The 27,038-nt window shown below is 41.0% G+C and overlaps 1 protein-coding gene across 1 annotated transcript in view; it reads right to left on the bottom strand.

Annotated features, from left to right (window-relative positions):
* LOC139691454 (membralin) overlaps positions 1–27,038 on the bottom strand; it is a 218,525-nt gene that overhangs the window by 50,523 nt on the left and 140,964 nt on the right. The window contains exon 12 of the mRNA XM_071589272.1: positions 1,186–1,285. Within this exon, the coding sequence (XP_071445373.1) occupies positions 1,186–1,285 (100 nt within the window). The remainder of the gene's footprint in view (positions 1–1,185; positions 1,286–27,038) is intronic.

The raw sequence follows: 27,038 nt of genomic DNA, 5'->3' as shown, positions 1-27,038 counted from the left end.
ATGCAGAAGTTTTCCAACCTCCCCGCAAAACATCGTCGTGACGGCTGGCAGTGTACATGAGAACGTACTCACAAACTGAGGCGATATATTTCGTACCTAATGTCATCTCAAAATGCAAATATATAGTAAAAAAGACAAACATTTATCGATGTCAAACGCTTAGAAAACGGTTGCGGATAGAAAATTGATAAGATTCTATATACTGCATAACTTCAAACGAAAAATGGTTTCATATTTGTCTAAAAATCGACGCAATTTCATACTAATAAACTATATGCTACTAAAAAGTGTTGATACTTGTAAAAGCTGAAATACAAATGTGCAAGCATGCACCACTTCGATTAACCAACGGTAAATTTATGAAAAATAGAATTATGGGCTTTCGATGCATGGCAACCATTGGGAATTCCATCAAGAAGAGTTAAAAATTTTCAAGATTTTCAGAGAGAAAATTATGTATACGGTATCCTTAGAACGCTGGAAAATTTTGTTACCTAGATTAAAACATAAGAAAGCATTGCACGTCTTTTAGACTTAAAGATAGAGATTGGTACTGAAATGATGCAAACAAATGATTATAGGGGCAGAATAATAAAGAATAATTAATCATCCTGCGAAATATCGTGGGAATCTAGGGTACTCCAAACAATTTCCATCGAACAACATGGCCTTTGCCTTTAGTGTCTTCCGTTAAGGACAATGTAAAAGGCGATGCTTCATTGAATGGTGAGCCTTGCAATATTCGACACAAACTGATGAAATCATCGGTCAGGTTCTCTTGCGCGCTGATAATTAAAAATTATGGTACTGAGAAGGAGAGATAAAGATTGGCGGAGAAAAATGAATTCATCTACACATTTAATCCGTAGACGGCATCATGCAGTTGATTCTGAACAATTCTTTGACAAATAATGACTCACATTAATGACGTGTGGGGAAGCATTACCTGAACATAATTCAGCTGAATTATAACGGTTTTCTGGGCGTATAGTGCACATTCACTTTCAAATAAGGTAACATAATGAATTAATTTACCCTTATTTCTAACTCCTGGCACAGCAGCAGTCATAAGATAAAAGGGAGGAATTTATAATGCTTTTGAGAGTTAATTGTAACAATATCAATAACAACTCACACTAAATTCCATGCTAACCAAAACGATAACCGTAACATAGCAGTACTTACTTGTATGAAGAGCCAGGAAGTAACCAATGCTAGACCACTGTATTGTCCATTGAATCGATAGTGATACGCGTAGAACGAAAAGTGGTACAGGTAGAAGAAACTGTAATAAGAGAAATGAACACAAATTAATGTTTAAATTTCCCAACATCAGCTTTAAGATAAACATTTACTCAAATACCTTCACATTTACATTGATAAATCATTTTTTCAATACGGTGAAAATGTCTATGAACTATGCGTACACACTTCAAAGAGTTATACTTACCATTACTTAATTGAGAAAATTACTCTCGAGAATAAAACAAAAGTATATTTCTAAAATTATTCCTCGTTACCCAACAATCTTATTGCATTACATCATTGACCTACACGATGATGATACGGTTAGTCCGAAAAAACATATGGTAGATGATAAAATGGCCCCCGTTTGGTACTGTTAGTAATCCGTTTATAAATCAGCTGACAAATGAACAAAAATATCTCTCCCAGTGCCAAACACAACAGTTTTTACTCTCCTCAATGATGATCATCTAGTTGACTTAAATATTAACCTCAATACGAGAAAATATGTAGAAACTGGATGCTATAAAATACAAATTTCGGCTCTGCATGCATTTCCGCCAGTCAATTGAATGTACACCATCGTTTCACTAGTCTGTGATCAAGGAACTAATAAAGGCTTTCCGCATTAAATATAAACACGATGAAACATACATAAAAAATACTTGCATATTTCACTTTACTACCCACTCTCATGAAGAGTAAACAGTGCCGAAAATTTCAATACTTTTTCCCAGGGCCCTCCCCTTCAATCAAAATCGTTTTCTTTAAGCGCCCCAAGAGCAATACAAGAGAGTTCTAATCCAGCGATATCTCTAGGCGCGCAGTATCTTTACGAACCTTTCGCTCCAGAGTGACGAGGGTGGGAGTGTAGCAGTCAGGTAGAGGAAGGGGGGCGGGCAAAATGGGGTGATAGGAGGAGGGGAAGAGCGAGATAGAAGTTTAGGGGAGGGGGACGACGGGGAGAAAAGTCTCCACGAGAACGGCATTCGCTCTCGGCCCCTAAGTGCGGTCCACTCCCACCAAATATGCTCATCAATTTCCAGGGAGAGGGATATCTTGTAACGCGAAAAGGAGACAGGCTCGGAAGGGGGGGGGGGAGGGAGAGAATAGGGAAGGTGGGCACTCTTTAGGGGGAGAGGGAGGCAAGAGATGACGGGGCAGGAGGGACAGCTGAGGAGGAAGGAAGAGCGTACGTTGCTCGGGCATTCGTAAATATTTAGCGATATCGAGGTGGGCATTTGGGAGGAAATGGGGTGAAGCGTGCGTTTAGGATTGGCTTAGGACGTGGAGTGGCGGGTTAAGGGGCGGGGCTGTATAGTGAAGGCAGTCGGCAGGGAGAGAGAAAGAGAGAGAGGCAAGCATTTGTGCGAGGGGGGGGACGGGACGCGAGCAAAGAGGGGGTGGATGGAGGGTGTATCGGAGAGCCGGTCCCCATTTTTTTTCTTTCCCCTTTAGCTAATGGTGTTACCCTGTCGGGGAGACCCTAGATAGCCGTGGATGCGGGGTGGGTGGCGAGAAGAGGAGGGGGGTCCGGGGAAGGGTAGGTGGGGGGTCGCGGTGGGGCGGCGGCGGAGGGGGTCATTGAGTGGGCGTTGGCGCCTGAAAGGAAGATGGGGGAGGTGGGGCAGGGGGTTCGTGGGTGGAAAAGGGGTTGTCGCTGCGATGGCGGGGGGCGCGTAAGTAATAGAGAGGAAGTGGTTGATTATTTTGGCGAGTTGCGATTACCCGGTGGGGGGATGTGTGTATATCTCGAGCGAAAGACGGGGAACGGTTCTTACTTCAATACGCGGCGGACGTTCCCACCGGGAGGTGGGTGGAGAGCGAGGGTCATAAAATACCATTGGGCTTTTACGTCGCCCTTCCCTCCCCATCCCCAAGAGAGCGGTGTTTTAGTGTTTATTTCATTACGTCGGGTTCGATTGTCGGGGTCATATTTTATTGCAAGTAACATTTTTGACGTTGTTTTCGCTCCAAGAGGTGATGAAATGCCGTGGAATGCACGAAACTGAGCCGAGGAAAGACCTTTTACCAAAGGCGTGGCGTTATAAACTTCAAAGACAGATTTAAGTGGCCTTATATTCTAGCAGTGCATAGCTACGGTGTTATCCATATCTAAATACGAGGTATGTCCAATAAATACGCGAGCTGCCATAAAAACTTTATTTTACAAAATTTAGTCGACATCGATTTTTTCCCTCCAAAGAACTCTCCTTTCGTTCCTATGCACTTATTCCATTTTCTTTTCACAGTTTAAAGCACCCTTGGAAATCCTTGGCAGTTAAGCTTTTCAGTTTCCTCGTCGTTTTTTGCTTAATTGTGTCCACATCTATCCAGTGATGTCCCCACATCACATGTTTGCAGTAGTAGTTTTGAGGGGAGGCGACCGACAGCTAAGGTCATTTGCGCCATAGGGGATGGATAGGAAAGGATGAAGGGTGGAGAGAAACCCGGCGTCGGCATTAGCCTACTCTTTACGAAAGGCGCCAAGGGGTCCGCAGTTTAACGTCCCATCCGACGGACGGCGTACTCACTCAAAGTGCCCTCCACAAAGCACCTCAAGTAGGGATCGAGATACCTCTGAAAAATATTCAACACCGCCGGGATTTGAACCCGCGCCCTCATGGTGGGAAGCCAGTACGTTAGCCCCCGCACCATCTCGATCCCCACATGTTTGCATGTTTGCATTTTGTGAATTGGAAAGAGTCGCAGGGGGCGAGATCTCGCAAATAAGGAGGATCATCAAGGATGGTGATTGATTTTTTTTCCAGAAATTGGCGAACAATTAATGTTGAATGTGCAGGTGCATTGTCAAGGTGCAGGATCCATCAATTGCCTTGAGTCAAATTTGGTCGCACACGATCTCTCAAACGCTTGAGACCTGTAAGGTAGAACTCAGAATTTACAGTTCGTCCTTCAGGAAGAAATTCGTGATGAGAAATAACTTCGACATGAAAGAAAACCAGGAGCATGACTTTAATTTCCGATCGGCTTTTTTTTGATTTTTTGGTTTGTTTTAATCCACTTGAAAGCGGATGTTTTCTTCAGATCATTATCACCGTAAACAGCTGTCAACATTTCAGTAATTTCTTGATAACTTCAGCAATTCTTCCACACTTCACCAAAAACTTGACGTTGATTCGTTGCTCCGTGATTTCGTCAATTTCCATTATTGACAAACAGTAAAAACAAGGACAACAGAAACTAACATAAGTGGCACCATACGCACAGCTCGACGATCCGCCAAGCACAGACGGCTCATTGGGTATCAGGCAACTAGTGCCGCTAGTTTGCGGGTCATGGCCGCCAGATTGCACTAGTTAGCGTATTTATTGGATATACCACGTATTGGCTATCAAATACTAAATTTTATATCTTAATTCAACCACCAATGTTAACGAGAATACCGGAACTCGCCTAGCATAAATAATTTCCAATGACGCCATTAAATCTGAAAATACTCCAGGAAAACATTTATTATTTAATCATCTATTAAAGGTAACCGACAAGCAACTATGTACATCAGTTTACAGTTAATGTTTAGGACTCGACTGCGGTTACCATAATTCGCCATTGCTATTAGATCGAATAAGAATTTGTTTCAACATTTGTCATTTTATATGTGCCTCAGTCCTCATAGTTCAATGTTTTCATTTTGAAGTATTTACAAGTAGCATTAGCATTACGAGAAATTTTACTTCTAAATTACTCAATGCAACTATAACTTATGAAATAGAACTCCTCAATTTGTCATTATCACTTTCTATAACGCTTGTACTTGCGGATGATTTTCCAGAAAAGGGGTGAAGCAATAATTAATTAAGATTAATACAAATATGTCGAATAGAGATCCGTTACTGGCAATACATACCAAAACAAAACAAACGTTTCTCATGTTATACAGTTAACTACATTACCTATAAATGAACCAACTTATCAAGCAAATTTAGTTCATATCTGAGATTTACTATTTTTACATTTAATTCTATATTACACGATTTAATAATTCCTAACTTTAATAAAAACAATTCGTTTCGACAAAGAAATTATGAGTGTGGTAGCATAGTGTTCCGATGTTGGCCATAGGGAATGGGCTTAACTCCTTAGACTTTGGATACCTCTGACTTCACCCAAGCTGTGTATATTAGCGTAGATGGATCTTCCTTAGAATTATCCGGAAACGCGGTGAAAGATATTGCCCGAACAATCAGATGTGTGAATTTCATGTCTCTTGCGGCTTAGTGTCACCTTAGTACTCAGTGTCGCCTCACCTTTCAGAGACAATCCCGGATTGAATGTGTGCTCCGGTTATTGGAATTATTGGTAATTATAAAATCAAAAGGGGGGCTATTGAACTTACAAAATCGCCATGAAAGTAAAAACCATCGCGATGCTATTATTTTATTAAATTGACGATTCTCAGCATCTAAATAGTTGGCAGCTTTCAACACAGGCCAAAGATTCCAGTTCCTCCGTCTACGTCCCTTAGATTTGAACCAATACACCAGATAGCAGAAATAAGGCATTGGTAAAATTCAGCTCTCACCTATAAGAACTCTAATAAAAAGTACATTATCTGTGATGGCTTTCTAGTTGAAAAATACTCGGGAGCCATCGAAGCAATTTCGTTTGTAATTGTCCCGATAATTTTTTTATTGTGCTACATATTGACAATGTGCAGTAAATCTTCAATTATTCTTGGATAAAGCCAAGGTTAATAATAATTGTATAATTTGATATTCTAAAGTCAAAAAAGGAAGAACCAGAGTAATTTTTCCAAGAAGAAAATTTTCCCTTAAGAAAGCGACATTGAAGCAGATAATATAAATAAACTGGTAACGGTATAATTGCCAAAAGGAAAGATCACAGTTATGACATTTAGATCGACAATACGCTTACAGCAGAGAACACAACTTTGGCATGTCACGAGACTCGTATAAAGACATAACCCCAGCAAAGGTTATGCATTACTTTTGGAAATACATCCATATCAATTACCGAAAGGGTGGCTTTCCACGAAATTTATTTCACTCGAGAGAATCTCTGATTTGTTATTTCAATTTTAATTCCTATAATTACCTGCTTACTTCACTATGCCTATAAAAAAAGCAGTGCGACAGATTTGATTTCGTGGTCGTAAACCTACTCACTGAATGTTATTATTCCATAGGAAGTTGTGCAAGCGGGTAATGACGATTTCACGAACGAGACGAGTTATTTATGCATATTACTGTCAATTAATAAGACGATATTTTGATGCAATATAATTCAATATTTCAAAATACGAATAAATCGTGTTACATACACATTCATGCTTCTACCGAGAATTACTTACTCCCTAAACGTGCATACACATTCATTACTGCTTCAAAGGCTTGAGAATTCTGCCTAATGCGTTTCCATCACTGCGTGAAGTGTTTCCCAATTATGGCTCACTCATTGAAAATCGGGAACCAAGCCTCAAACATGAAAAGTTAAGGAATGCATAAAATTTTACTTCGAATTTTCAACGAGTAATAATGTAAGGAAGATGTTAGCTTAACGTTGACGCTTTGTGAGGAAGAGCAGAATGACGCATTGCTTAAACAAAACAATAAAATATACAACAGCGAATTTAAGCTTTTTTAACGCTCTCCCAATTGAATCGCGCAATATTATTTTCAAATTTACTCTTAGACTGTGAGTTTCAGTTACCACCGAAACCAGCAAAGTTTACATGAATAAAAGAAAGTCGATGGGCGTCGTTGGTCTGAAAACTTCTTACATTTCCAACTTCCCCAAGAAATATTTAAAATACATGTATCCAAACATATATACATATAGTATAGACACACGTATACAGATAGAAACAACAAAAATTGAACATTATTAGAGATTATAAGTTATACATGACAGTTGTACAATGATGAAACATAGCAACTATTACTGAAAATTACTTCTTAAGTTCACTTATTTCTTAACTTGGTCCTTCATAGTTATATTGAATTGTGGATTAGTACACGGCAAAGCTTCCGACGCATACAAAGACCGATTTTTCGATGATAATTTTACAAATCGAATTACCAACTACATTTAGAGCTAAACCAGACACAACAGCAACACAACCCTCCACTCGCAAAAAGAGGATACAACGCAAAAGATTGTATTTTAATATTTATGAACGAGCAGCGAGGCACACTTCCCACGAGACGCCCGCATTCAACAACACCCCTCATGGACGGAGGAAGGTCTCGGGAAATACTAGTATTCCGAGAAAGTGAGGAAGAACCTTTTTTTCCGAGTGGCCATTCGAAACTCTTTCCCCGAGATGGACAGCGCGGCCGGCGATGAAATGAATGAGCAAAGGTTGGGGGGGTGGAAGGCGTTGAGGCGAGGGCACAGTGGTGGGAGGAAGGCGGATAAATGATTCTAGACCTCGGGAGGGCGAGGGCCAGATGAGGGCAGAAGAGGGGGCGGTGGGTTGAGCACACATCCACGGGGAGAAGGGGGGACAGAGGGGCGGCTGGGAGGTTGGAGGGGGCCGCGGGGAGTGGTGGGTTCTGAGGGCCGAGGAAAACTGGACGGGGGGTCCAACGAGGAGGGAAGGGAGGGTAGCGACCAGGGGGCTGTCTGGACTCCCACGGAGAGAGACGGCGTCAAGGCGTCGCTTTTCGGAACCATGGAGGAGAAGCAGAGAGGAGTGGCGGGAAAGTTGTCGGACGATGGAGGGGAAGGGAAGGGGAGAAGGAGATGGAGGAGGAGAGAGGGAGACGGCGACGGAGGGAACAAAAGGAGGGGTGGATGCTTCGGCGGGAGGCAGGTTCCAAGCGCTTTATTGGCTTAATCAACTATTTCCCTTGATGTTTTATGCGGAGCAATACCGTTGACGAGCGAGGCTCAATCCAAGTCGGAAAATTATCAACACTAATCTAGAAAATCCCATGTTTTCATCCGAAAGCATTAACGTATGTAGCATGTGCACAAGTCGAGGGTAATACAGTGCCCTATCTCATCATCCGATAGAATTTATTTCATAGCTTGTGTGCAAATATTGGATCCAAATAAAATTCTCGAATGGAAACATACGATGAAATCTCTTCTAAAGATGAAAGCACAAGCACAGTAGTCACCACAAATTACCCGGGGCGAAAAGGAACAAAAGCTTCAAATGATGAACAGAGCATGTGATATTATGAACCAGAAAATCAGCATTCTAAGCAAATGTGAGCGTGAAGATGAAAAAGTAAATGCTTAGGAAATATAACTGTCTAATAAGCATTACATATTCGACGAAAACTGCCACCACCATCGGCAGAAAAAAGTCAAATTCATTATTACGAATAAACAGTTACAACTATGCAGCTATTTCTTTGTTTCACTCTCTGCACTCAATTTTACTCATGCTTACTTTCTCTACGATGATTTCAAATCAACCACGAGTTGAGACGATCTCACGAACTCATATATTGCAGGCAATACAAAAATTATAATAAACTATTAAATGCCAATATGTGTTAATAAATAAAGGACTGAATATTTAAACATAATCCGGGTTATGCAGCTTTAACAGTTGAACCTGATTAACAAGTTTCCCTAACATACCTATTTAGCAAAGAGGAAAGTAAAAAGAGGATCGAATTGCGGGAAGTGAACCAACCTTTCTATCAAAATTATTCAAAATATTTTAAACTTATCAAATTGTACAGGACTGTCACAAATATTAAAATTTCTTACCAATGGATTTGTAGAAGTATGTTGAAACTTGACTCGGACTTGACGTAAACTACTCCGATGTGACGGAGTAGTTTACAGGAAAGCGATACTACGACTCCAACTGATAGGTCTGCGGTCGGTGATATCCCCCTTGCGTGGAAGTTAGAATGCGATGGCATGATACTGCTCAATAATAATTAAGCGAGTTAAGTGCGAATATCAGTCGGGAATAAGCCTTACCTCCCTGGATTTAACAGAACGTGAAAAAAAACTAATCTTTTAGAAGGAGAAAAATTCTTTTGGGTCGTGGCAAAGATTTCCTTTTGTTGTTTATTGATTTTTTGCGACGTGGTCGTGGTTTGGGGGTTTGGCTCGACACAGCAGCCTTCCCACATCGGAACTACCCCCGCATGTTGACAATAGAGAGGTCCCAGAGTGGAGATACGTGGGCTGGCCACACACAAAACCACACACAAGGCCTTCGAGGGAAGGGCAAGCCGTGGAGGGAAGAGGGGGAGTGGAGTGTGCTGTGGAACTTGCGTAGGTTTATTCTGTGGGAAGGGCGACCCGTAATAGATGGCAATCCGCATTCGCAGAATTATGAAAGAATGCGAGCAAGGGACCCGACACGCCGCGGCGACTCTTTGAATTGACGAAAATTTCTCACAGCAGAATTAGGTAATAATATGGTAATCTTAGAGTCGAATTCATAGCTCACATGAGGAGGATCGGGATTCTGAATATTAATATGCAATTTATTTAAAGGGCAGAACATTTAAAAAATATTCAACTATACGGAAGCACGCACCCCGTTATCACTCATTTCGTGCGGTACCGAAATTAAAAATTTTCTTCTGCATGTTTTTTATTTATGTACCCCACAATTCACCGCTAGAGTGTGTGGCAAGGGGTGAAAACACACCAGACTAATTTTTCCCGAACATGACAATACCGTGGTCGGACAATATTATTATGATCACCTATCGTTTGTGACAAAAATGGCATCTTTATTATATCTGGTCTACACTTAATGCTCAAGTTTTTAATTTTATTAACATGATCTCTCCCACCGTAGTATGATGGGGGTAATAATACATTTTCAATATCACTGCTAAATAGACATCCTTCCAATCAATGCGATATTTACTGCGTCTATATAATTTAACCTTAGCTCCATGAGTCAGTCCAAGCCTATATGCTCTAATATTTTTGCTACGCTTATTTAAGTTTATCATAACAACGTTTCACAAATCTAGCTCCTCTACGCTGCACGCAATCATATTCGGCAGTCAATCCAGCATCGTGAAGATCCCATAATTACTCAGAACTAATTGGCCATTGCACCAAAACATTATCTAAGAAGTTTTTCTGATAACATTCTGCGTTATTCAGCGAATGATTCACTTCAAGACTATCAACGTTTTTGCAGTTGTCCAGTAAACATTTTTTACGATATTGAATTTAATTAGATTCTAAATTTTAATATTTATCTTGGATTCTACGCAAAAAATGCCCCGTTTTGTTCTTCATAAAGTTCAATATCACTGGTCCCAGCCTAGCCTTAAATGCCTGTTATTTGTATTTGTGCTCCTTATCCAACACTTTTTGATGCTCCTCATTTGAGATACGTTTAAGCAAGTTTTCTTGTTCGAAAAAATCTACTCCTCATCGAACTCGGAGACCAAGAGGGTGAATGCGACGAAGATGAAGAACTAGAAGAACCCTCAACTTGTAGCAGCGCAGACGTGTAGTTAGAGTTATGTGGTGAGGCCGAATGTTGATTCTCTTCCAGCCACTGTTCTAAATACAAAGGTGGAGAAAAGTCACTGCAATGCAGTAAATGTTACCGTTGGTCTGCCTCATGAGTGCTGTGTGCTTTATGTGCCCTTATCGTCTAAAACAAATATAAAATACTTTCAAAGATTCATTGGTAAGAAGTCTCATTTTGGGATCATTTTATTATGCCCCAATTTTCCATTTTTCACGCGAATTTTATATTTTGTATTTTTCCCTATAAAAACTTAATCATTAAAAAAATTGAATATTGTTCCATAAAGCGAAATATTGTTTTGGTTTTTTTATCTACTGCAATTACTTCTGCAATCCGAGTTAGAATATAATGAACAAAAAGCACAAATTGCGTCTCGCAGGATCTACCCTTTCGGAAACCTTGGTAATTTTCCATTTACGACTCCTGATTATCGAGGTGTCTCACGACCGAACTAGCAACTATATCTTTCATAGAAAAATACTTTCGGATTCCCTTTCAAATTTTCCGCTAACCTTTTCCTTTTGAAATGGCTCCATGCTCTCCGAAATCCATTCTTGGTATTCACCCTAGATATCTGGTAACCATAATTGATCCCATTCTTTTCGCCGCTAGAAGTATCATTCCTAATAATTTTCATTTTGGCGTGACGTCGCAATGCCTTTTTAACATTTGAGTTGTACCATCTAGGTTCTGTGCAACCCCTTATACATTTACTGGGAATGAACCAGTTGACTGCTGAGTGCGTGATCTCAAAGAAGTGATTCCACGTATCCTCAATAATTCGGCGATTACTATTTTTTCTTATTTTTTAAGTGAAGTGATAAGTTGATGCTCGTTACAACGCAAAAACGTTCAAAGTAAAAGAATTCAATAGCGATTCGCAGATATCTTTGTCTTTACCACCCGTTATAAAACTATATGAGCTCCAGTCAATAGATGGGACATAGAAATCTCCACTGATTATTACGTCGCAATCATTGTGCTGGGATAAGAAACCTTTGATTTGCTGATCTAATTCTAGTATTGAATTGCCTTTGTCGACTGGCGGTCTGTACATATATAAATTCTTTTGGATTCTATTAGAGTTACTGATTAATTTATGCTATCAATTTGACGACGCGAACTACAAAGAACCCGTATAATTATTCTATTCTCCGCTGGAATCAAGAAAAACGCATCTTGCGCTTAAAATAAACCACTAAAATTACGAATTTCTAACTCATTAAGTCACCTAATTTTTGTGTATGCGCCAAAACCCGAGTAATGAACGAGTAAAAGTTTTGACTAGTCTTCTGTATTACTAGCCTCATTTTGGCCGACAATAATCAGAAGATCAATCTAGCCTATTAGACATGTTATCCAGTGCTCCACATTCTTCTTTATGGAAATCTTAAGGTACAATAGAACTTAATCAACGAAGTTAATTTTAAGTTATAGATTAAGGAAGGAATATCAAATGTTTCAAAAGTAAATATGTTTAGCATTATTAGCATTGTACAACTGGCACATCAAACGGTCGTCCACAAACTTGCATTAAAAACAGAAAAAAAAACTCCAAATCTTTTATTTATTTTCAGAAACTTTCAAATTATTATGGTCCCTAATCTTCTCATTTCTTACAACTAATTTGATTTTAATGGCAAAATTATTTTGTAAGTAATCACTTTATTATTATGGCAAAAATATTCAATCCAGGCAACTATGTTGAAAGGCAGAATGCAACATAGGTGAAGGGCAGTAAATATTAATAAGCATATTGAAGAGATGTGAAGTTAATTAATCAGATATTAGTCAAAACTTCCATCAAGCAGGATATCTATTAAACACTACACAAGTCCGGTTTGGGAGGCACATTCTTGAAAGGTTTACATGCGGAGTACAGGTGAGAGCGGTTTATATTAATTCAATGTACCTTTGAATTCCAATTTCAGTGAGTATTAAAATGCACCAACAGTAAGGTTAATTTGGCCCTCAGTACTAATTATGAAAACATTGTCACAAACTTCATATCCCGTAGCAGAGATATTCGTTTGTACAATTATAAAGTACACATTTGGCATTCGGGTACCATATCAGACGCAAGTGGGTTTCCAAAAAACAAGTGAAACAAACAACAACTCAAATTAGGAGAGAATCCCTACTAGTTTGTTTAGAAGAGTTCCCCATTTGTCATAGTAATCGACTATTGCTAGCAGATATTTAAGTTTAATTTTTTAATAAAATCACTCGGGATACTGTCTCGAACTAACTTAATTAAAATTGTCCACACGGGTTAATTTAAGGGTTATTAAAATGCAGAAAGGGTTGAAATAATCGTCGGATTACTAAATTATGCATCAAATTCAACCTGTGTTATCCGTTTACTATTGTAAAACTATTTTACTTCGCTTAGCGAAGTCCTACGCCTCTCCGCACTTTAGGGCTCATGATTTTGAGTATCGATGTCTAAGGAGATTAGGCGGGATTGACGAGGGAGTTATCGGACGGGAAAGAAGCAACCTACCACGGCGGTTCTTTCCAATTCGGGAATTCCTGTCTCCCGATCGAATGCCCCCGGCCGATGAGGGATCCGAAAAAGGGGAGGCGAGAGAATAGATGGAGTGAATGAGGGAGACGTGGAGGACAGTGGGCGCACCACAGTTCAGCATACGTATTAACGAAAAATCATTTTTACTTACAGATAACACAGAATTGTGGGTATTTTCGCTGTTTTGGAGGCAAGGGTAGGTTTACATAACCGACAAGTGCAAGTCTCTTGCATGAAAAACAAACGCAGGTTGATTTTCAAACAGGAAATCGTACATATTCGAGCCAATAACATGGGATGAAATTACTTAATATCTACTTGTGGAATGCAGGACCGTTTCGGAAGGGTGACGCCATGTTCCAATATTGAAAATACGGCCGTTTCAAATGATCGTTAAAGGCCAATTAAACAAATGAACAATTGAATTAAGGCACAATTATTATTGATGCGGGGTTTGAACATCGTTGTTATTAGGTATGGGCCTAAAACATTATGGTGACCTACAAACAACGATATGTAACACTATCCGGAAGACATGCTTCTCTTACCACAACCAATTTGGTTTTAAAAGCCGCCGGTTTCACTAAATAATGGCGGTTTACTAAACTAATAATTACACCTATCGTTTGATTCGGCATTCAAGTTTGTTATTCCATTGATAACCATATTTACGAGACATTTCAACTATCACGTTCAATTATTGTGAGGCCTAAAAAAGAGATATTATATTTTTTAACCCAAAGATTTAATTGAGTGGCAGGAACGGCAAAGGCCAGAATCTATAACGATATTATCAGAGAACAAGAATCAATCAAATCCCTTTCACATTAATTCTACCGGACACTGAAGTAACCCTTTTCCAGTCTATATGCGACACTATTAAGCCAGGTGACTGTGCGCGTCCAGACAAGAATTCGCCATATAAAATGAATGCCGTGAAGCTAAAAATAGGATAGTGCATTTCATAACTCCAACATGTCCCGCATTACAAAAAAGTAGTCGCCCCGGATATCCAATTTTCGCCGTAACGCAAATGTCGCGCAAAAGGCAATCGATTAATCAGGAAAAGCATATTGGAGGGGGAGAATGGTCCCGCCATCAATGAATATTCATCGCCGGCATCGCTTGTTTACCCGTGGAGCATTTTAGGCAATTATGCTAAGGAACTCGTCCCTGAAGACAACGGGCCGAATTTCTATAGGAAATTCACTCAGGGGGCATTGAGCTGAAGGCCTTGTCAGGCAATCTGCGGGAATTCCATTAATACCCATGTCCCAGAAGCCGGTCAACAGGAAATTCTCTGGCCTTGATCGCGCCCGATTGGATGCGAAGGTTCGAAAAGGCGTCGCGGCGATGGGGATTTTTTGGGAGAGGAAGTTGGTGCCCATATGTCGGAGGGCGGGCGCGTCCGACTCCGATGACGTGGGCGTCGAGACGGGCTTGACAGCGGCCGACAAGGGCGACGGACGGGATCGGCCGGGTGAGGGCAACCCCGACGGGGTGCGACGAAGACCGCGCCGCGCGGCTGAGAGACTCTCGCTGGTTGAATTACTGCCGAGCTCACGGCGAGTCGAGGCTCGGAAACGAAAAACTCGTGCCATATGCGGTGCACAGGCGAAAACATGATGTATTCGGTTCACAGGAAATTTTTTCCCCATAAATTATTGTGATGTGACACTGTTAACAGAAATGTCTCTCTAATGCAGCATGTTTATAGAAAAATCAAAAACATAAATAACTCTGATGCACAAGCACACTGATTGACGTACTTGCGAAATCACCCTACGGAGTTGTTCGATCCGAAGAAACGACTGTCGCGTTCCTACAAAAATAGGAAACGGATTGAAGATGATCATGAACTTAACACTGTGTCATGTCTTGAAATAAAAAATAATAATAAAAGAATAATGCAGGTTGCCATCAGAAAAGCTTCTAAGATGATGTTTTGGTGCAATGGCCAATTAGCTCTAAGTAATTATGGGATTTTCACGATGTTGGATTGACTGCCGAACATAAGTTCGACCAGCGTAAAGAAGCTAGATTTGCAACACGTTATAAACGTAGCCAAAATTAATTGAGTGGATAGGCTAGGAATTACTCACGAAGCGAGGGTTAAATTATAGATTAAATCTATTGCATGATTGGAACGATGTCTGTTTAGCAGTGACGTTAAAAATGTATTATTACCCCCATCGTATTATGATAGGAGAGGTCATGTCAATAAAATTAAGGAGATTAAGCGTAGAAAGGATAAATTTAAGATGTCATTTTTTCCACGAACGATAAGGGATCAGAATAACATTGGCCGACCGCGGAAGGGTCATATTCGGGTAAAAATTAGTCTGATGAGCATTCATCCCCAGCTACACACTCTAGCGGTGACTTTCAGTGTATTAAAATATTGAATCAAAATAATTTGGAGGGATTAGCAGATTTTTGCGACAGAGAAACCTGCGAGTCTCGTATTAGGCAAGGGTATGATACCCGGCACATTTGTTTAATTAATGAAGCAAAGTTTTCCCAATTCATGGTGCCCGGATGTGTGGGTAATAGACAACTAAACAGGATTGGTGACGAGGAAAGTAGTTATTTAAGTGTAAGTATTTGGACTGAGAGTAGACGCTTGCTATTACGTGTAATTGCTCGTAAAAAGTAGAATTCTTCACATGCTCTCTAATTGTACACTTCGATAGGGAAAACGTAACTTGTAGTAACCTTTGGAGCTCAGGAGTGAAACAACCTACTCCATTCCATAGTAATCATTTCTGTCTGGTATCGAAGCTTTTTCAATATGACTGCCAGAACCTAAGTGTTGTAGTGACGTCATTTATCCAGTCAAAATGTCCACCAACTTAACGGATCAGTATCCCTGACTAGTAGATTCTTGAACCAATTTTGGATAAATTAAAGTTCCCAAGTAAATCTACAGAGTTTCTAGAACTGAGGCTTATCCTTTAAGAGCAGTGAAAGTGACTGGAAGTAACCAATAATAATAATTGAACCAACAACCAACTTAATAAGTTCCAAATTTAGAACACCTAATTCAATTAGCGGCTTCCGGAATCCGGATCGCCGGCAAGAGGGGAAGGTTGGAGTCTATGAAACCGCTGCCTTACGTATGTATATATACGTGCATGGATATGCGTATTATGTCAGGTTCCACTTGCACTACGTTACATAATCGAACACACAATTCTGTTAGCTACGTGTGTTTTAATACTATTCCATTCATTTGAATACTTCCTGTTCTTCCGCGTCATTTTCAGAATAGGAGCCCCACACACTAGCCGGCGACTGGCAGGCGATAAAATCTTCCATATCCATCACTGGGGTTTCCTCTACATCTGTGATCATTGCAATACAAACAATAACCACAGGCTGAATGATCAATTCACTTAGGTCACAATGATGCATTTATTTCAACCATCGCTGTTATCTATTTCATAGAGTGGTTCTAGACGACTTTTTTAACACATTTCTTCCGTTTTTGATTGTGCAATGGACACGCAAGGTATTTCCAGTGATGTTTTATTTTAATTGGTCTGCTGCAGAGGTGAGAGACATTTAAAATCGAATTTTTTTCAAGCCAAGTTTAGTTAAGCGTACTTTGCGATTGCAAAATTGAATGAAGTTAGAGGATGCTTAAGGCGATAATTCACGCCACACGCATTCGAACGCACAAAAGAAGCCCGCCAAGTCCACGGCGACCTAATCAAATCCGAACCCATCCCTCACTGAACACGCCGTCCCCTTCTCCCTCCCGCGTGCACGTAGAGAGCCTTCCTCCCCTCCTCCTCATACTCCTCCCCCCACCGCCCCCTCGGTCCTCCCTTTCCACTCCCCACTCTTCGAGGCGTGCCCTCGACACCTGCGCCCACCCACCCCGCCTCGGCGGCGGGCGGAGCATGCCTCGCCGGCGAGCCACCCGGAGGCCGCGAGCCACCCGCCCACGGAGATTCGACACAAAGGCGCCTCCCCATTGGCGGCGCCACTTTCCGCGAGGTTTGGCTTCCCCCGGAGGGATGGCGTGCGCTATTGGTTCCGCCCAATCTTCTGTGCCGAGATTTCAACACATTCGGATGCTCCTTCCCGCCCTCCACCCCCCTGCGTGAGCGTGGATTTGCCGCTCCGAGCTCTCCACCTCCACTAACCAATCCTCCGGGGAAGACGGGGAGCTTTCGCGTGGATTTGTGAAATAAAACAAAACGTTAAACCGTGGCGCCGCGAGGAGTTTTGGCCCACCAACCAACTGGCTGCGTCGCGAGCGAATGTGTCACACGCACCCTTAAAATGTTACTCGAGATTTTTTTCCTTCGCGAAATATTAAGATGGCGATGAAAACACTCGGTGCATTTGTGTCATTAAACGGCATACGATTTTATGACCAATGCCTCTCTATCCCAATGATTTTTGCGATTGAAGGAGAAAATCTTAACTCTGTTGTGTACTTTTAGTAGCATTAGAGTTAGAAAATATACCTACTGCACTTCTGCACTTGAACCTAGCTTTCATATCATCGGCGAAAGAAAAATATAGGCACATCTCCATAATGATTTCACAACTGCTCCACCGTTTATGAACGAGTGGCAAAATTCAAGTCCAGCGAAAAATTCAAACATGAAATTGTGTATGAAGTATCGATACCATTTACTAATGGAGCCGATTTATTTCTACCTACCTACGCAAAAATGTCATTAGTCTCAGTTCTTGGCGAGAAAATGTACGAGCACATCAACACCTTTCATCGCTGCGGCATGTAACTTAAAATTAACGCAGCTTAAGTGCAGACGTAATATAAGGGAAAAATAAATACGAAAAAAATTGTCTCGAAAATGGCATTTTTATCTGAACAAGTCAAGGATTTTAGGAACAAACGATTATTGATCGCAGGAGAGGCGTCAGGCCGGAAGATGAGAAGCGATGCGAATGCAACCACCCTCCTTTTCCAATTCCATCCATCGGAAGTCCATTTCGACGAACTTTTATAAGTACCCAATGAGCCACGAAAGAGACGAGCCATGCAAGCCGTTAGATGTAGCTACATCAGCCGAACGCGAAATCTACAGAACAATGACGAACGCACTGAAAAAGCACGAAATTGGGAGGGAGGAGTGGAATTTTCCTCATATTTTCCCCTTAATTTTTTTTTTATTTTACAATCATGATTCCCGAGAGACGATGGGTGCGAACAACTACATAGAGGAAAGAAGAGACATTTGGTATCGAGCTGCAATGGATTATTAATTGAAGAGGGACTGTGACACGATTAGAATCGACCTTCCTAGTTGCTGACGTCTTGATTTAAAAGTTAAAAAAAGGCAAAAGGTACAATAATCATCATTACGACATTATTAATATGCTACTGACTCACAGGTTAAGAAACTGTAATTACATATCCAACGGATCCACAAAAATATAGGTTTAGTTTTTTTTTATTTTTGTACCCTGCAGGCCAGAGCCAGGGTGTGTGGCAGGGGGTGTATACAACCTTGACTAATTTTGGCCCGAATATAGTATAATATATTAATTTGGATTGAAATAGTGGCCCAAAGCAACAGCTCAGCTTTCGAAATCGACGAATGGAAGTCACTCCGAATACATCAAATGCAACACGCACATTTCTGTAGTAGTTTCCACACTCTTTTTTTCGTCCATTCCACACCGGGTAACTATAGGAATTTCTAATTAACGTGACTCATTGAAAGAGTACACACACTTAGGAGCAAAACATAAGAATGGCATGTACACACAATTAATACACCTATCTTCCCAGAGTACTATTTTTTCATTGAGTTTACCTGTAAATTTCCACGCACAATGTCTCTACTGGCGAGAAGCCTTTTGTCATATAACATTACTGTCTATAATAAACTGAGGTTGTAAATCAACAGGCTGAAAGAAATGTGGTGAAAAGAGTATTTGAATATAGGATGAAATAGGCGAGCGGAACAAGGAGGTAAAAGAACTGCTTTGCTTTCTCAAAGCAAAAAATTGGATGATTTGATTTTTCTTGAAAGAGACGAAAATAAATATGCCCCCTACCCCAACTGGAAAGTCCCACTGCATAGTGACAGTAATGGCAACAGAACTCACTGATAACGCAGGTTAAAAAGATTGTTTTAACAAAACCTATGCACCGTAAGTAGGCTAGATGGTGTGAAGATCCCGCCATCGGTCCCAATAGTACGATATGAAAAGCAAGGGGAAATCACCACATCCGTCTCCCTGTATGATAATGCCCTTGATTCACGAAGGGAACGTGACGGAATTCCCTCGAAAAAATATTCCGGAGTTGAAAGTCCCCCAACCGGATCTCCCGAGATGGGATTGCTGGCAGGGAATTTCAGTCACACTGGACAAGTGGAGGTTAGGGACATGGAACATGAAATCCTTGGGGGTAAGCGGGAATCTCTAAAATGTGAAGGCAGGCATGACTAGGCTGTTGTCGGGTATATTAAGAGACAGCGAAATAAAATTGCAAGAGGGCTTCTGAAGCGACGGCTATCGGATGATTTTTTCGGGGTAAAAGTTTGGGCGAATACAACGACGTGCTAAAACAAGGAGAGACAACGGATACAGTATCAGTGCAGCTCGACTTCAAACTACGCCTAGGGAAGAGAAGATACAATTAATATGAGAAACAAAAAGAGGTATTAATTGTATTGAGAGGAAAAAAGAACCTAAATATATCAGGCGAGAAAGGCCCAGCCACTGGCGAGGGCAAAAGGAAAATTCAATCGGCCCTTTGGGGCTGCAAAGGCGAAATGGTGAGGAAAAACGACAGGAAAACCTCTACAAAGAGAAGAATGCGGCAGTAGCGATCTACTTTGAACGACAGCGGGCAGATAGAGACAGGAAGCGGCTAAGTAGAGAACCAGATATCATATCGATTACCTCCTTGTAAGACTGGTGTCAAAAGAACGAAATATAGCGGTGTGACAATTGTACCAACGCAGATATTTATACCAAGAAAAGCACAACCTGCAACAATTCAGGAAACGTCTTAAGCAGCTTTAAAAGTTGTGGAGGGAAATACGCGTATTAGGAACAAGAAATCGAATGAAAAAATAATAGAGAGAAGTACATAACTGCCATTATAAAATATAATATAAAATTACAATAAATGTACAGTATGACAGACCAACCAAGGGCGAGAGAAAATTGAATAACATTAACTACACCATTTCAGAATGGATGCCAAGCAGGGATGGATGACGACCAAGACAAAGATACTCTGTTTTACGAAATAAAAACACAAATGCCCAAAACTAAAATAAGAAAACCCACCACAACAGGAGAGGGTGAAACTAAACAGAAATTCCAGTGATGAGACACTTCGGAAAAGTAACAAAAAATTTAATTAATTTAATATATATATATATATATATATATATATATATATATGCATATATATTTATATGCATATATATTTATATTCAAATTAGTCAATAGAAGACGAAGACTAAGGAAACAAAACTATTAAATTGCAAAAATATAAATAGAAAATATTTTTGGAAGAAGTATTAATAAAAGCAGAAAGCGAGGTGTAAGAAGACGACAGGATTCATCAACGTAAGAGCAGTTGGAGAAATAAAAGACTCCCATGGCAAAATAATTAACTAAAATAATATGTAAGCATTTTGAGACAAATCCAATGTGTTTCTGTTTGAAGAAATCTAATACAACTAAGGTAGATGATGATTACCGAGTAACATCAAAAAGAATGCAGTGACTGAATTTTCAAATAAAAACGAGACCGGTGAAATGCGAGAAGCACCGATCCTTATCCTACTGTTAAATTCGTTCGAAACACAAACAAGAGTAATCAGTCAACGATCAGAAATATAAACTGGAGAGCCTGCAAGAAAAAATGCCAGACACCGGAGCAAGACAAGAGAGAGCTCGAAATCCGGAAAGGATGACGATTGAGAAAATAATATGCACGGAAAAACCCCAGTATATATGGTATTGGGGGGCTTGGATATGACTTCTGACACAGCCAACAACACGGTAATCCAAGAAAAAAGCCACAAGAATTTCCAAGATGTTTTGATCTCACAAGAACTAAATTGCAACGTTGAAAGTGAAAATCAGAAGAAAAATAGAAGCTAGCAAAAATAAAGCAGTAAGTCTGAAGGACGTAACCACTCTTAACGGTAGTTTAATACACAGTAAGGTAAAGTACAATTGAATTAGTATGTGCTTTTCCGCGGATCACATCGTAGTTTTAGAAGAGCGCCTAAAGGAATTGAGGACATCCTTTAATTCAATTTATAACGTACCGCTAAGATGGTAATCAACACGAAGAAAATAGACTCTAAAATTCAAGGTTAGTACAAAAAGTAACGAAAATTTTTCCTGGCGTGACTGTACGTCGCAGCGCACTCGCACCACACAGGCTCAGTAGTGGAGGGTCTCACCTTCAACACGCTAAAAGCGCCAATCGCCTGCGAGCATTCGTTCAGGTTAGATCGTGTTATTAGCGGACCCCTGTCGAGTGACTCGGTGCAAACGCAAAATTCAGCGAATGATTGAACAGCGCCATCAAATTCTGCTTGAGACTGAGGAAGCGGATACGGAGACTTTGCGTATTATTCGCCAAGTGTTCAAGGATGAAAAAATGTCACACATTTCAGTTTCAAGTGGGACAAGCTCTTCAAAGATGGCCGAGAGAGTGTGAAGAACGAGCCCCGCGCTGGAAAGCCGCCGACTTCAAGAACCGATGATAACGTGAAACGGCTGCGTGAAGTGCTGAATTCAGACCGTCGGTTAAGTATGTGCATGATCGCTGATCGTATCGGCAATAATCACATGACAGTGCACCCCATTATCACTGAAAATTTGGCGATGCGAAAGATGTGCTAAACTCGTAGTGCCGAAGGTCTTGACCGACGACCAAGAGCAGAGTCTGCTTACGAGGACCTTCTGCAACGACATCGCGATTATTTCCCAACCCCCTTACAGTCCCGACTTGGCAACAGCAGTCTATTTTCTATTCCCACCAGTTAAATCCTTCCTCAAAGGACACCGCGATGGGATCCTAAGTGCCGTCAAAGAAGGCAGCGAAGAATACAAATTTTTAAACCTGCAGCGTGGCGCAGGTGCCAATTATCAAATTTAAATAAGTATTCAATAAAGAGTGATCATAAATTTATTTTCCGCATACTTTAGTGTACACAAATTTAATTAAATTACATATCGCTAGCTTTTTGTGTAATACATATGTTTTAAGTGTTGCGATGATTTAATTCCAGTGCTCTGCGTCGCGGTAGCCGTTGCTAGTTGAAACATTAACAGCTCGCCTGCGCCAACAACGGAGACAACACGCGACCTTGCATTGAAATAGATTTACTTACAAAATCTTCAGCCGAGGCTAAGATAATACCAGTCTAATCAATAAAACTTAAACGCAGATACATTAAAAATTAAACTGACAATGCAGGCATAACCTAGAAGAAATTACGGCAAAGAATAGAGAAGAGTAAGTAGTGTAAGAATTTCTACACGGAAAAGAAAAACCATATTAAACTGTAACGCTTTAAGAGCCGATGATCTTTAATAAGAAACATAATTCTAGGATAAACAGATTGGGTTTCACGAACAAGGGATACCTGAGCATAAAAACCGAAGATTCAATAGTAGACATTCAAGACTAGCATTTATGGTGCAGCAGCATTAGTACAAGCATTTTTCCCTGTATCAGGGAAGAAAACAAACCAAGGCCAGCAGAAAACTAATATTCGAAATGAAGGTCAGATGATGATGATGATATTATCCGCATCTTCCTAATACCAAAGAGTGACAATGTCTCTCTAATGTGATGAGAGTTACGTGTACACGCCCTCTATTCTCCCGTGTCTTCCGGGCTATCCTACGTATTCAATCCTTGAACTCTTGAATAAAAGCCGATGTATCTTTCCAAATGGATGAAATATATTCGACCTAGACTACTGCAACTCAGTAAAAAATCTTTAATATTTATTTACATTCCATATTTTTCAACTACGAGGCTGACAATTGCTTCTTTCGAGAGGTAGAGAAGGCAGAAGCTTGTTACCCTGATGTTATACGAGACGTACCTGAGAGATAATGACAACCAGGTACTTCAATTGCTGTAAAATACCTGACTGTCCTCTCCTAGCGAGTAGACGTAGACAGGTCCTTTTACAGAACACTTTTTATTTCCTTGTTGGCGGTAGCATCCATGATGCATATCTCTTGAATATGGCTTTCCTTTTTATACTCGTGCATTGTGGTATTCTAGGCGAATTAGTCTCACGCTCCGATTTGTTTTACAATTAAAACCATCATTTATGCAAGGTAAAGTGACGGTTTTAGCACGCTTGCCTCCATCGATTAACTTGCTATAGACGGTTGGCACTAGGACCCCCTAATTCTGCCGTCTTAGGATGAAATAAAAGACATGCATCCATTTTATTTAACCTAGTTTACTTATAACGTTTGATATAGTACTTCGTCAGTACAAGCATCAGACATAATTTGGTTATTTAATTCTGAATTTTTCAAGTATCTTTTGTGATTTAAGAGGAGACTGGAAGATAAAAAAGTTACAAAATCAGACCACACAGAGATTTTGTCCGAGGAAAAGCACACCATCCACCAGCGAGTAAAATACGATGGGTGTCTAGATTTCAAGCGTAAAAAGGTTTTGCGACACAACCTTCAGACATTTGGACGTGCGTTTAGCCTCAGACGATCTCTTATGATGAGGTTGAGGTAAGTCGTGAGAGGGAAGTGAAAAACACACTCCAAATTATCCCGTGTAATGGTGAAAGTGGGACATTGATGAGAAATAAAAATAGAGATATGAATTTCCAACGCAGTAAACATTTGAAAACCCAGTCGCCACTACTGCAGATATGCAGAGTTATATCTTATTTTACATCCAATTAAACAAATTGGAACATTTACCGTTCTCTCGGACTTATCTCAAAGTAAAAAAAAAATAATTCAGGACACCAATGAAAATCCTTCAAGAATAGTGATGGGCAAGGAAAAAAGACTTCGTGAATATGCCAATAAGAGAAGGAAGTGGCTTAAATGTATGCCAACCATTTTATGCCCTTTTAATACTAGACCAGAAATATTTTATCCCACCGAACCGCGTATTTCTCTAATAACAATGAAAAAAAAATGTTTCCCACTCGTATTTCACGCCTCGCGTCTCTGCGGAAGATCCCCGCTCGGGACGTGCATCCATTCCATTCCTTAATCCAGGGTGAGAAGGGGAGAGCGAAAAACATCTTCCACCGCTACCCATCATTCGTGCTCAACCCTTCTTCCCTCAAGCGGCAGCACCAGCAATCTCCCCAGCATTCGTGCTCCAAATCTCCTCGCTGGCGCCTCCTTTCTTCCCCGCCCCATCCTTCCCCACTTCCCCTTCCCCGTTCCCACATCCCCCCCATCACAATCACCCGCACCACTTCGCCGCGGGCCTCCCCCCCGCACCAAGCAACTCCCCTCTCGACATCTCGCCGCCGCCGTCCCCGTGTAGGGCGCCCCTCTCATCACACACACACACACACGCAAGCACACCATCCCCACATCTCCTCCCGCTCGTCAAATTATGCATGCATTTAGCATGCCGTGCTTGGAAAGTCAAGCGAGAGAGAGAGAAGGAGAGGGTGGGAGGTTGCGAGTTGTGCGTGAGGAAGATCAAAAAGTAGGGAGGGCGGGGGAGGCGGAGGTGGTGGGATGCGGGAGGAGAATGGGGTTTTCGTGGGAGGAAGAGAGGGAGGGAGGAGGGGTGACGAGATGGGAGAAACCGGAGGGAGGGAGAGGAGAAGAGACACCGCCGAGGTGAGAGCGACACTTTTTTCCAGAATTAATTTAAATAACCGCGCTAAATGGTTTTGGCCGCTTAAGCGCGTTCGACGGCTTCGGAAATATCGCACGTCCCCCCTCGCCTCGTACCGCCGCCTTGAATGAGCAATGAAACCCCCTCCCCCTTCCACACTTCCCGCAAATTTTCTTGCGCTCCGTTTCTACATGCACCCCGGATGGTTGCCGAAGTACAGAGAAGAATAAAGGCGAAAAGGAAATTATCAAAGAGGCAAGGCCGCACAGATAGAAACCCGTGTCTAAGTCCGCAAGAAATACCGCAATTGCGATGGTGACTCCAAGGTCCGAACGCCAATAGATGGTCGATGCCGATATTTTTCAAAGTGTAGCGTGAATGACTTCGTAACCTGGTAAAACTTACATCATAGTATTCAACCCGATGATTGGTTAGATACATGAAGTCAAGGTCTCCCCGCACCGAGCTTTATTCAGCGCGTTTAAATTCACAGCGTTGAAATTGCGGCTTGGGGTCAGTTACGTATTTTTCCTGAGCCGCATGAGGTTTCCTGGGAAGGAGTAACCGAAAAATAAAACAGCCCTTTTGAACTCAATCGCCTACGGCTTACCTCAGCGAAAATTCATGATCACCGATAAGCTTCCACTACTGCTATGTTTGTCCATTAGCAGGCGACGTAGCGATCCACGAAGAAATAGGATCACTGGCAGTTTGCATGCTACTCTCTAACGATTTAGTCCTGATATCGGAATGGTCCAAGGAATAGGGATAGGATATACATTTGGGAAAATGTACACGACTGAAGTTTTGCCATAAAAGAAAAGACGAGACGTAGAATATAAAATAACTGGGACCGAGGAACGCATTTCAAAATACGTCATACTCCACTTGGGTGTTTCACTGACATAAAACCTTTCATGAGGTACTCACATTAGAAGAATGTACGGGTCTACCTTAAAAAAAGCTAGGTTTTATTAGGAGGATAATAATAAAATGAAGGAAAGCGCATTCCGGAAGTGAGTAAGCGTATGAGCAGTCAAGACTTTAAAAAGAAGTTCAGGACACGTGAGTTTTCTTGCGACCCAAACGGCACCAAATTATAGTTTGACCACCGGGATAAAATTAGACGGATAGACAACGTCATACACAGATTTAAAATCTCGTTCCTCCCTTGCACGCAACACAATCACAATCCATGCGCCCAAATTTATTAACTTAAATACTAAAATGTTATGATTTAGACCAACACAACACCTACTGCATGATGCATATCTGCATTAATGTACGCATTTGCATGACTGTTTTGGTAAATTAGCATATATATAATCCATTACATAAGTCGAATACATAAACTAATAGTTCCACCTACGTGCCCGAACACCCCACACTCCTGCGACGGCTCATACACCTATTTATTTTTATCAACCACGCATAATGCAACATATTTACGTCTCATCCCGTACTACAGAATTCGACAAGGCGACATTATTCTGATCAGCTGCCAGGTGCATGATGGCGTAAGCCATTCATCTAAACCGATAGTACGTACATAAGTTTCCGATAAACGATCATAATGTCCTTATTTAGGGAGCTCAGGTGAAGCTGCGGGTTTCCAAACTCACCAAAAAATGAACTCAGCCGTTTCTGTCATAAGACAGACGGTCAACACACTACACTGTTTCACTCAAAAACGTATACGTGGGTGAAAATTACTTTGGACCACGGAGGAAATTACTTCCAAAGTATGTTTTCCGGGATGCCCAAGCGTGAAATACTTCTCAGATAATATCTGACGCATGAATTTGACATTACTCGCACGGCCTTTCGTATTTATCGTAACCTAGTTTTTGAAATTGCTTGCGGGAAACAACCCGCATATTAATCGCATCCCATATTCTCGTTGCCGGGGCAAGGCCGACTTGACCATAGCAATCCCGAGCAGAACGAACAAGTTGCAAACGAATATGGAAAGCCAGGAATTTTCT

Source organism: Hetaerina americana, unplaced genomic scaffold (assembly GCF_022747635.1).
Source record: "Hetaerina americana unplaced genomic scaffold, ioHetAmer1.1.p SCAF_35, whole genome shotgun sequence".
Classification (NCBI taxonomy): domain Eukaryota; kingdom Metazoa; phylum Arthropoda; class Insecta; order Odonata; family Calopterygidae; genus Hetaerina; species Hetaerina americana.
The sequence above is the reverse complement of the archived record's forward strand: the minus strand, read 5'-3'. Positions and strand labels throughout refer to the sequence as shown.